This window comes from Semicossyphus pulcher, unplaced genomic scaffold, assembly GCF_022749685.1.
Source record: "Semicossyphus pulcher isolate SPU_LCO1_2020_fin unplaced genomic scaffold, fSemPul1.0.p SCAF_6, whole genome shotgun sequence".
In the NCBI taxonomy this organism is placed as follows: Eukaryota; Metazoa; Chordata; class Actinopteri; order Labriformes; family Labridae; genus Semicossyphus; species Semicossyphus pulcher.
The window spans coordinates 8,795,761-8,808,732 of record NW_027211737.1 but is presented as its reverse complement, the minus strand read 5'-3'; the positions used below and the strand labels follow the sequence as shown (position 1 = coordinate 8,808,732).

The following is a 12,972-nucleotide window of genomic DNA, read 5'->3' as shown; positions in this document are numbered from 1 at the left end:
AGTTCAAGCAAAGGAAAGAAAAAGTTTCCGTATCCCCCGTACAGAATTGTATAGAAAGAATTAAATAAAAGTCACAGAAGGAACAGACAGCAGAGCTTTTGTGCAAACAGCTCTTTCTTTGCTCACCATCCTTCAGAAAATGTCTGACACCTTACTCTGTGTTGTAAACATTCAGTCCTGAAACAGTAAAAGTTACTTGGTTTCAGAACGCTATTGTTAAAAGCCAATTCAATTGCAAATATCATCTCATGCCATTCAGAAACTGTGCTTGATTTCATAGATTTTAACAGTGTACTCAAGTTTGAATGTGGGCAAACTCCCAATGCAAAGCACATCTAACTGTCAATTTCAGCAAAAGCAGACGGGTAAGAATATTATTTAGGTTGATATCTCTTTGTAGCTTGGAACTGATCAAAGTCTGCCTGCTGGTCATAACTAAAAAGAAGAAAAGCTGAAGGAATCTGTGCCGGAAAAAGGTCATTACTTGACATTTCGGAACGTTTCTGACGCACACTGAACATCGTCATCCCATTAACGCCATTTGAAATGGACTAATGGAGTGTCCATTAAACCCAGGAAGCAGCTAGGTCACAAGAGAGGACCTGTAACTTCCCAGTTCCTCATCAAGAACCTTTTGTGCATTTCAACAACAGAGCACGGTCAATTATTGCGGTCCCCAGGACCCACTAAAATCATCAGTTGTGGGACTAAGAGTCAAATGGCTCTTAGTGGAATCGTGACAGAAGAAGAATGTCAGCAATTGTTTTTGACTGTAACTTCTTTTGCAAGGCTACAGCAAAACTGACAGTGGTCTGAAAATGATCACTGCAATTAAAACTGATTAGATTTTTCATTCATTGAAATATGGCTGCAACAAAGTATTTTTCATTGTCAATTCATCTGTTGTTATTTAGTAGTGAGACATTTCAAACAGGGTTTTCATAACCCCATGATGACATCCTCAAAAGTATTGTCTTGTAGACAAGCTTAAAATATAAGAGTAAAGAATTCAGAAAATATTGCACTTGAAAGATGCTAGAAGGAAATAATTTTCCTTTTGTCTCAAAAGTTACTTAAACAGATAAATCGATTACCAAAATAGTTCACGTTAATTTAATAGCAGGCAGCTCTACAAAACAGTTTACCATCTGCCAGTGACCTTGAATGTTATATTGCATTAAAAAGGTTTACACTTTTAAAAGCCAGATTCAATAAGATATACAATTGGTTTACAAAGTATAATCCTGCAGCACATACAAGAGAGATTACAGATCCAAACATGATGAAATGATTTCATAACAGCAACAATTCTCTGTGTAAAGGATGAATATGACAGTATGTAACTCCTATTTTCCAGTATAAAACTGAAACATGTGATCAGAGTTGAAATGATTAGTTTGCTTATGAGGGATAATGTACATAGCAACTAAATCAACTCCTCTGCTGTGAGCTCACAGTCCATTTGGTGGCTATTTGACAACACTTTAATGAGCAATAAAGATGCTATCTGGCTGCTAAGAGCTTTAGCAGTATAAGAGCTAAGATAAACAGAGACGCTCTTTGCCTCCATTAGCATCCAGCAGATACAGTCAACACACTGACTCTGTTACTGCCTTTATTTCACCATGAACCAAAGAATATTCATGCAGTTAGCATCACTTTGCCCTTCATGTCTTCCTCCAACAACAACAAATCACATCCAACAGAGAAGCAAACTGAGTCTCACCTCTGGGCAGCAGGTCCGGATCCCACGTATGAGCTGAGCTACGGAGCCAACAAGTGCAAAATGACCTAAAGTATGCTTTCAATTGCCATCAGTGAGGTCTGCCTCAAGGACTGACTGATAGAAAGTGGGAGGGCCTCACGCACTCACGTTCTCTATCTCTGCGGCAATTTCAAGGGCAAATGGGATTTGTAGTTCTCATTCAGTTTACCTGCTTCGGGAAGCTTGCCAACATTTCCTCATATACTACAGCTCCCATGCTGTTCTTCACACGTCACACAGACAGCTCAGGTTCTCCCCTCCAAAAATATGACGAGGTGGTTCGAGCACAGTAACTTAACACCCGGTTCAGAAGCAACACCAACAGCAGCGTTCCCAACAAGCACGAGAATACAAGAAAACCACAAGATCCTGACCTGTAGCTTCATTATCTGTCCATGTTAAAGCACTGACTGTATTTTCAGCTGTGGCCGCACGATCATCAACTCCCACATATTTTACTGGATCAATCTGGCTGGCAAGTGTACAATAAGACCTTATAATAGAACGCCTCACACGTCGTTCTGGCCGACATCTAAACCTCAGTTCTAAATCCGTCTGCAGGTATGTCAAACTGCAAGTAACCATAGCAACAGCACCTCTGTACCTTTGTGCTAGGTTGTGCTAGCTCATACTCCATGGACTGACCTAATCAGGTGTTAAAATGACTAGAATTAACCCCCTCTCCGAGTTATTTAGAATTTCTTTTACATCTTAGAGCCCACATTTGTGCAAAAACTGGATTCTTTTTTCACTGAACACAACCCCTTTCAGTTTCACAATAACATATCCAGAAATCTCTCTGTATCTTGATACATATCGCTAGAAAAGATGCTCATTATATCGTGTCCACCCCCTGTTGATGCCTTAAGCATGTGCAGAAGTGATGGATTTAGAGTGTGTAAGTGATTCATCAGAGATCTTAGACTTAACGTTAATAGCATTCTAGAGAGCGCTCTACAAAGCTCCATCACCCAGTCAGACTTCTGTCTTCCCTTTCCTAGTAAACAACTCATATCTGTGCTGCTGCTCCTCTGCACACTGCACAGACCGGGCTGTGAGCCTTTTCCGGTGCGCGCCTCAGATTAGAGCCGACTGTATGAGCTGTTGAGTTTGGCAGCTTCACGCAAATGATCCCACGTTCTCACATTCTTCAGGCCTTCTAATTGATTCCCTGCTAACTAATGCTCTCAAGAAGCAGGAGAAGATGTCAGGCGATAGATGCGGTCGATAATTTGGCCTATGCATGGACAGAGAGTACATACACATGTGTTATGTAGGACACACAGCCAGGCACACACAGCATCTCAGTGTTACAGAGAGTTAATTAAAGTCCACTTCCGTGCTGTAAAATGCGATCTCCTCCTGATATCTAGGGTATCTTTAAAAGTCATTTTGCGTAGGGGTAGCAAAGCAACCAGGGCGCTCGTTATTCTCAACTCTCAAATCCACTTGCTTAGAGATGTCATCCTCTTGGTTTAATGAACAATAATGACGGACAGCGTGTTATTTATCCCAAGGGCCGCATTAACACCCCCTCGTTAGACCTCGGGTACTCAAATCAAAATGAAAGCATAATTGTTCTGTGAAAGCAGGGCGCTATAAATAAACATTAGACAAAAGAGAGGAGGACACATACTGAAGCATTCTGTGCAATTAAAAGTATTAACAGCAAAGTTTAATTGGGCAGCATAAAACGGGAAGTAATCGGCTGGAAACATTTTGAGTAACAAAAAATTACTACCACATATGTTTCCACTAAAAGGCAGAGAAATGTCTCCGTCCTTATAAGATGAATTATACAAATCTAAACAAGTTATGTCTTGAGAAAGCAACCACAATAAAGCAAAAGTCTAACTCTAAAGAGAGGATAAAATAGTTGAGATTTAAACAAGCAGAGTACACGAGGCGTGGAAAACACTGCGTCCTCTTAGATGCCTCCATTGCTTTGCCAATATTCCATCTACATTAATCTCAGCATTTAATGAAAGCGCGTACGTGACTTTTACTTCCTCCTGTTTCCAAACAGACTGCGTACACCGAAGGAAAATCTCATTTAGCTGTTGTAGAATAATGACAGTCTATTAGCCCAGGCAGCTCCTCCTTTATCATGTAGGCTGGGGAGACTTTAACATTTGTAATAAGGCTGAGCAGGATATTCTGGTTAATTTTTCAACCTTTAATGCAGCTACGTGATTGTTTGGGCTTTTTTCACAGCGCACATTTTGACATCCGACATGAGGAAACGCACAGGTGTTAATAATAACTTCAACAATGGTTCTGTTCTATTCTGGTGTGAGAGAAAGCCATGGCAGGCAGTCAGCATGAACACAACCAGGACCATGAAATTGAAGCGGCTAAATGGAATACAGCCATCATTAATGCTACTATAAACACCTGCGCTTTTCCTCCTGTTGGATGTAAAGAAAGATTTCCGCTGTGAAAAAGATGCAAAATATGCAGCATCATTTGAAGACGATAACTGCATCAAGGTGTCTGCAACCTCAGCTAACTTTAAGAGTTTTTTTTATCTATACACGGTTTTGCATAATAAAGACTTCATACTGAAGTTACCAGAAACTGATAATGCCTTTAATTATATCCTATTTCCTGCAGGGATCCTTCCTTAAAACCTACACTAATCCATTCCTTTCCCAAATGTAGGCTCATCTGCTAAAGCACAGCTCATGTACCTATTATAGCTTAGCTTCACATCCTGCCCAGGATTTTTGTCGCATGATATCTCCCTCTGTGTCCCAGTTTTCTTAATCCATTTAGCTGTCAATTAAAAGGATACATGCAGAAACAGAACAATATTAAATTGAATGTATTCATCCAGGCATCAAAGCAGCACTTAAACAGTGGATAGAGTGTGATTTTTAACGTTACTGAACTTTACAAAAATAAAAAAAAATCTAATTCAACTTGACTTATTGCTTGTAAAGCAGAAATGCTTTAGACTGACTGACTGAAGCTCTGCAGAGGGCTCAGAGCTGCTGAAACGTCAGCAATATGTATAAAGTCTATGCTGCATTTCACTCAATCAAAAGTCTTGCTCTTTACCAAGTAGCTACTCTGCTGGCTCATATCCAGTAAATCACTCATCATACTGTGTAATGTACTGCAGTAGTAGCCTTAATGAGAATATCCCACTTGGTTATTCCCACTGGGCTCTATAATTCAGATTCATTGCACACCAACCGGCACAAACCAAATGCCCATTTTCCAAACAGATTTTTCACAGAGAAGCAATGTGGTGTCCAGGCTGATTGAAGCCAAAATAAATCTGTGCTGGAGTATCTGTTTTGACCACATCCTGTGTTCAAAAGATGCTCAATCCCTCTGTTCTTGTAGATCCTCCAAGTCTCGTTTGGTCTGTTTACTACCAACAGCAGCGAGAAGTCAATACTGTAAAGGGAAACCTATATACACACACATAAAAAGGGATTCCCAGGTGCTGTAAATTATGCAGAAATATATGCATTCTTTATTGGCCAGATTATTGATTTTGTCACTCCTCCCATCTCATCTTCTCATTCTACAGCCAGCTGGACACAAATCCCACGCTGATCATGTTTCACAACCTGGGAAGCTCTCTGATTCCTGACATCCCGTCAGCCTGCAGGGGACACACAGTGGCTAGGTAAAATAATCATTCTGACAGAGTCGGGCATAGTGAGCAGAGGGGGACATAAGCCAAACATTTATTCATCCATCTAAGATTGAAGAACTTTCTGCCAAAAGCGGCAACCTAACCACGCTGATACGTCGACAGTGGTGCAGATCTGGCCGCACAGGGCAACTGGCCAACTGATGCATTAGTTTAAACAGTTTCATGCCTCTGCAGATATTGTGTATTACATTCCCATGCATACACCGCAGCAATCTAATATTGTCAATGATTTACTCTAACTGCTTGGCAGTCAATCTGTTCTTTATCTTTCACTCTGTTCCGAGCAGCTGTCAATGACTCAGATGCTTGTCGCTCTGACAGATCTGTAGTCATACCTACAACCACCTCACAGATAACCAGCACCACCATTAGCTTCATCAGCTCCATCACTGTCATCGTCGCATTATCTCACCTGCTGCTACATGTCACTGCCGTCTCTGCTGGCTTCATCATCATAACTAACATTAATGTCAGTTTCATCCTGACCTGTAAACTGCTTTCTTACTCAGTGTCTGAGTTCTCACTTGATAGCAGTGATGACCAACTGCTGCATGCACAAATGTCAACCTGTCATCATTGTGGCTGTGCAGCTATTGGCTGAATTGAGTTCTTTTGTTTTCTGCTCTGTTGTCATGCTCACCATCCTTCTAACTGACAGCTTAAAACAGCCTACAGAAACCACATTCTCCTGTCATCTTAAGCTACATCCATCATTCTCGTTGACACAAACATCAAACTCAGAAGTCAACTACAAGTAACTCAACATCATCTCTACTCTAGTCATCATCATTTCTTTTGCAGCCTCGGCTGAATCAAAGCAGTATTTGTAGTTCTTGTTAAGAAAACACAGCAGACTGCTCGGATGCTGTCATCTTGACCCTGTGGTCATTATAATCGAAAACATCAGACAGTTTAGAAAGATGAGCAACATTTGAGATGTGCCACCTTTGCGTACTTGAAGGAGCCGGATGAAATACAGAGTTCAATTTGGGGGAAACCTTGTTTCACACTCTGACACACTTAAATATATTAACAAGAGCGCTCAAGAATTCTTTCAAACTTCCATTTACATCACCACACTGTCTTTGCTGAGGGAATTAAACAAATATTCTCCTTCCTCCAGGTCTGTCTTTTACAACATAGCAGCTAAGCTAAAGACATTTTGTAGAGGTGTATGCATCAGATTACTGGAGGACTGTTGGTTTAAGTTTACTGAGAAATATTAAAAAGATGCTGAAGTATTCATGGAGGAACTTTTCTACATACCTCTCCATTGTTAATGCTGAATTAGAGCTCCTAGAGAAGGATGGAAAACAAGCATGTTATTTAATATTTAAAAAGTAGAACTTTGTGGTTATCACTTTAAGTGATAAACTAATTATATGCTAAATTATTTTACTTTAAATCTTCCTTACACGTATAAATTAAGGTTTTGAAAATACTGATATTTTGTGTGGAATAATTGTGCTTTAATGTTTCCCTTTGTGCCATTTTGTTTCTTCTGTTATCAAATATGAAAATGTTAAAAAGCACATGTTTTACATATTAAATGCTCCTGCAAATGTGGGATTTCTCAGGGAACAGATCCCAGATATTTTATCACAAACATACCAAAAAAACATATTGACAAGATGTGTGCTGTAAATCCTGAGAGTCAGAACACGCTGACTGCAGCAGCAGCAGCAGCATATTGGCTGTGCAGTGGTCTCTGACACGCCGCCAAACAAGCACAACCTTTCCCTTTCCAGCCAAACCAACCTCATATAACCTGCAGATAAGAGTGCCGGTGTGAGCTTTAATGGCAGCAATTCTGCATATCTCGCGTTCTTTGTTCCCTGAAAGGTAAAAAGACATTTAGTCTCGCTCTGTTGTTACGAGTTCAGCCCATCCCACACACACACACCACAATCTCATTTGTCTACCAAATGGTAGCAGAGCGTCCTGACAGGTGGACGTCTGCATGCACAGTCTGCTGAGTGGTGCAGACATGTGCCAACAAATGTTGTCTTTACATATGAATATGAAGGCATGTCAGCTTAACCCCTTGTGGTTTGCATTTATATTGCATCCATTTCTTCAGCTTAGAATGCAGTGGCAGCCTATAATAAGATTTTACCCATCCAATCAGAACACCAGGATTCATAAAATTGTAATGGGAATGCAGCATCCAGTGAATTATGTAATCACTATATACTGCAGCCATTAAGTGAGTCCCGGTGATGCTGAGAAAACATGATTGAAGCGTTTACAATCATTCAATAATCTGTCATGAAAGTGACTCATAAAGAGGCACAGTGATGGTGTTTATAATTACCCCCTATGGGGGAAATGGAGCCAATTCCACCTGGTGATAAACGGTAATGTCACAATCCACGGCTGAGTACATTTAAAGGTGATTGAATATCGTTCTCGGCGTAACTTTTGCCTGAGGATAATTACGATCGAAGTTATCAGGAGGAGTTTATGCACCATGCGCTCGCAGCATCATGTTACCTCGCGGATGCTGCGTGTGCGAGCGGGCTGCATTCACAAACATGCGGATCTGCGGCAGCTACCTTTGGCCGGCATCGCTCCCGAACGAGCCCATGGTCCGGAGAGGGTTGGAGGGGTTGACCCAGGTGGGCTCGGGGGTTTTCTGCACCTCGGTCTTGACGTCGGGGTCGATCTCCGAGGGCGATGGTGTCAGCTTAGCGCCTGCCATACCTGCCTCTCCGCCTCCCGGGCGCGCTGCCTCCAGCAGAGAGCGGCCAATATGTTTCCTCCCCCTCTTCCTCCTCCTGCTGCTAACAGAACGGGCTCACTCAGCGACCGCCGCCGCCAGTAAACCGCATCCCCGTCTCACTGGTGCTGCACGAAGGTGGAGGCAGAGCGTCTCCCTGCCTGCCGCATCACGCGCTCCTCAGACACACTGAGGCGAGCAGCAGCCTGTCTTCTGCTCATCGAGCGCTCCTCCATCCCTGATGGAGATGCGAGCTCCCCGTGCGTCCACAAGATTCACACGTCGTCACGATGTAACGTCAAGCGTTCGGCCAACCCAACGGACTCCCCAACGGCTTACATAACAGAGATTGATCCGCGAGTCCTTCTGATCAGGCCAACGTGCCAATCACTCACCTTCATTAGTGTTTCTAGATGCTTCTTTGTTGAATCTATCCTCATAACAATTCAACAGAATGGAAGGGGGAATCATCTCAATCAAGCCGCCCTCACCAAGAGGTCTTCATTACTCAGCTTCTCTCGACTATTGTTTGAATACAAACAAGGATTACCTGAATAATGAGATGCTACAGGCAAACAAGCTGGTGGCCTTCAGTAGACAAACACACATGTAATCACAGAGCTGGTTTGCATGGAAACACCAGAAACACACACACCACACACTAGTGACACCTGGAGCACAGCCTACATCAGATTAGTCAGTTAATTTCAACAGGCCAAAAGGTAACCTCTCATCACAGGTGTCTTATGAAAAGGGGAATCCCGAGAGATATTAATTTCACATATCGATGATGACTAGTGGATTTTAAAACACACTGCCAAACATCTTTAACCATGAAGTGGAAAACTTGACTTTTTCTATAATTAAAAATTGCCAGTCAATCATATTCAGTGTGTAAAATGTGGTTTTAACTGGTCTAGTCTGCGCCTTATTTCACAGCCTGTGGGCAACAAGAGCAATAACAAGTTCCTTCCTCCAATTTTAAAGGAGAGACACATTAGGAGTCTGGTTTCACTGACTCATTGTTGCAGAAGTCTGATGGCCACATTTTCAGTGATTACATTTTTAGCTTTATAAGCTGTGGAGACAAAATGATGCAATCAGAAATAGAGCTGTGAATCACAGTAATCTATGAAACATGAGATTTATAAGAGCTCGTCAGAAAGTGTTACAATAACACGACAGACCCACAACAAGCTGATATAAAATCACTCTTATAAATGCCCAGAGACATACAGTACATGTCTAGCAGCTGACAGACTGTCACTTAAACTTGTCTTGCCATCATTACCCATGAGTCATTTCCTTTTAAATTCATCTGACTTGCGTGTTTTGGGAATTTGGAGGAAACTGGAGCACCTTAATGAAACGTGCAAATGGGTGAGAACATGACACAGATTGGACCATAAACTCCTCCCAGTGAGCTGGCAGAGTTAACAAATGTGCCACTGTGCCTCTCGCATGTTTGCATTGATTAAGCATTAAAGAATTAAAGTAATCAACCAGGAAGCTGTCGTACAATGGGTCAGGTAGGGCTGCACAGTTGACAGAATATTAATCCTGATCACGATTTTGGCTTCCCTCGATTAAAAAACATGATTGAGTACACTATTGATGTAGAAAACTCTGCTGCATATCAAGTCAAGCGCTCCCTAAACTAACAGCTACTCCCCCAGGGGGCGATAGACAGGTTTTGGCTGTGAAGAGTGAACAACAGAGACTGGTCGGAAGAAGCAAAAGTCAAATGTCGAAGAGCTTGTCCCCTGAAACGGCTCGTTATCGGTTGTTTGGAGGCCTTTCGGGTTTAGGGCAAGAGATGTTAAGCAGAATGAATAGTATGCAAAGAGTGAATGAAACCTGTTTCTGCCCCGCAAAGCAACACAACAGTAGTTCAACCACCTGATAAAACAGCTCAAAGTGTCGTATGATGAGTGTATGAAGGCCCAGAGGAATAATGTCACAACGCCCCCATCTTGGTCCGGCGTCAAGTCAGACATCCATTACAGCGAGTGTACAGCGCAACACCTTATTGATCCAACTCGCAGAGACACACTGAAAAAAAATAACACATTATACCAACGGCTGTATATCGGCTTAAAAATGAATCCAACACGCCGATATCCGCCGATATAATTAACCGATAAAATAATTGGCTGCTGCATACTTGATTAAATGCCCGACCTCGGCGCAATGTCCCCGGCGCGAAGAAGACCTGCGCGGCGCAGCGTGATGATGTCACGTGTGTCTACCTGCAGCATGAGAGAAGCCAAAATGTCCGTGGTGTGGAAGTTTTTCAAAGTGTCCGAAATAGATAGCAAAACTGCTGTTTGCAATGACTGCTCAGCTTCGGTGATGCGAGGAGGAGCCAAGGCAAAGTCTTTCAACACTACAAACTTGATTAACCATCTGAAGACCCATCACCCCGACCGTTGTAACAAATGTGATGAGAGTATCACCATTATACTGTACGCTAATTCCAATACAGAAGAGAGTTGATGATCTCTGCAATTAGATGTGCGGGAAAAAAATATCAGTATCGGTATCGGTATCGGTAATCGACTAAATGAGTTGTAAAATATCGGCATATCGGATATCGGCAAAAAATCCAATATCGTGCATCCCTAGATTCACATTTCCATCTGCTTGATTGATGCCAAAATAACTCCTGTGGCGGGCGCTGCCATCTTGCGATGGTGACGTCATTTGGAGCCAGAGTCTCCACAGTCGAGATCGGCGGATGGAGCTGCCCCAGTCACTTCCGCTAACCAAAACACGCACTTAACTTACCAAAAAAAACAGCAGAACAGCTTCTTGTGTTGGTCTGAAGCAGACGTTCACAGACATGTAAACTTCTGTGACTGTAGTGATTGTTTTAGTTACGTCTCTCTCTCGCCGTTCCTCCTCCACTCTGCTAATCCAGAACAGATCGGCTACAGGAGCCGTGTTTGTCAACAGAGCTGTCAATCATCCTTTTGACAGCATCAAATAAGTAATTTAAAATAAACTTTTCATAAAAATGAACACTTGGACATAAATCAGCATAATAAGAACTAACTATAATGACAGAAACCATGTTTCTGTGGGCTTTATGACCCATACTGCAGCCAGTCAGCAGGGGGCGATAGAGAGGGTTTGGCTTCACTTTCAGGGAGCTGTCAAGTCGTCCATCTTTTTATACAGTCTATGTATAACAAATAAATATGTATTGATACAGTGTATCAATACATATTTATTATTTGCATCGAGGAGACGCACCATATTCAGCTAAAGAACCTAATTTTAAGCCTTCATTTGAAGCTAAATTTGTACATGAGCTGTCATGTAGCACAAAATTGAACTAAAAGCTTTGCTTTGTCCATTTTAATGTGAAAGTACAAAAAAAAAATGTTGTCCCTAAAATTAATAAATAATCCTGATTAGTAATCGGGATCTCAATATTGATCAAAATAATCTGTTTATCATTTTGGCCTTAATCGTGCAGCCCTGCTGTCAGGTGTACATGACAGAGGACAACTCGGTGCTGATGTTTCTTCTCTGTTGTAATAAATGTTTTGTGCCAGACATGAGCTAATGCAGTTTTGGTAAATATTGCTCATCTCCTGTCCATGATCATGATCTACAGGCCTATTCGGTTTGATTTCCAATGTAGCCAGAGCAGCCACATGAGAGGCGAGCTCCCATTAGTAATGCATTCAGGAAACGCATAATACAATCCACATTCATTGCACATGGCACTTTGAGCTCAGCCTTCAGGAAGCACATTAAATTATGTGATGATAGCAAACCTGGGATTAGAGCGATGGACCTGTGAGGAGAGGGCTGCAGCTTTAATATCTGAATGGACATTTGGGGAGGTGAAAGGGAAACAATTTTTTCCCCAAAACAGTTTGATGAAGTTTCTGTGTATGTACGTTCTGGCTGTAAAATCACAGGCTGTAATGTTATTAAAATGTACTGTGTCATTTTCCTCTGCGTAAATAATCAGAAGTATAGTTTCCACCCCCGCTCTTGTCCTCATTGTCAAACAGCATTATCCAGCCGCTCAAACTGCATTTCACAGGAAACAAAATTATGTTGATCAATGAATAATGTGGTGTTATTTAATCATATAAAAAATAAATCTGCTCTTGAGGAGCCTGTGTCTGTGCTGTAAGTGCTTGTGGGTGTCTGGGCTGGTTTCAGTTGAGTGCAGCCATAAAAAAAAGGAAGAGAATGAATGGAGTCAGGAGGAAAGATGGAGAGAATCATAGAGAAAGGGATGCACACAGAAACAGGTGGAGAAGCACATATTTGAGCACAGAGACACTTTGTGGTGAAGTAGAGGACTGCAGAGCGTGTGGGTCTGATAACAAACAGCAGCAGAGCAGAAAAAAAACAGGCGTCAGCCAGCGCAGAATTAATGTCCTGTATATCTAATGACACAGATGGCCGTGTAGCCCAGGGTTTTAACCTCCTGTGAGGTCATAATAAGGCAGCACCCTTGAACATGCTGCCTTTTGTATGCTTCAGGTACATTGCATTAGCTGGTGGAACCTGCAGAACAGCAGGAGGGAAATAAGACTAGTATTAGTATTAAAACCAAAATCTAAAGCGGTGATTATTCAGAGTTTTGGTCCGTTTATCAGCTGGAAAAAGAGGACTAAATGAAGGATTCATACGATCTTTTTAAACATGGTATCAGCAGCCAGCTCGTGCTCCATTGTGCCTCACATGAATTAAGGATACAGCAGCAATTTAAGATTAATATTTCCCATCTCCAGTCTGTTATTATGATTTGACAGGCGTATTGCCAGGCGTGTGCTTACAAGATGCTGTTAA

The 12,972-nt window shown here is 41.9% G+C and overlaps 1 protein-coding gene across 7 annotated transcripts in view; it reads right to left on the bottom strand.

Annotated features, from left to right (window-relative positions):
- Positions 1 to 12,972, bottom strand: part of kcnt1b (potassium sodium-activated channel subfamily T member 1b) — an 83,488-nt gene that overhangs the window by 52,752 nt on the left and 17,764 nt on the right. The window contains exon 1 of one of the 7 annotated variants that reach the window (XM_069682508.1): positions 7,991 to 8,265. The exons of the other annotated variants lie outside the window; for them this stretch is intronic. Coding sequence (XP_069538609.1) covers positions 7,991 to 8,136 — 146 coding nt within the window. The 5' untranslated portion in view covers positions 8,137 to 8,265. Of the gene's footprint in view, positions 1 to 7,990; positions 8,266 to 12,972 lie in introns of those variants that run through there. 7 annotated transcript variants of the gene reach the window in all.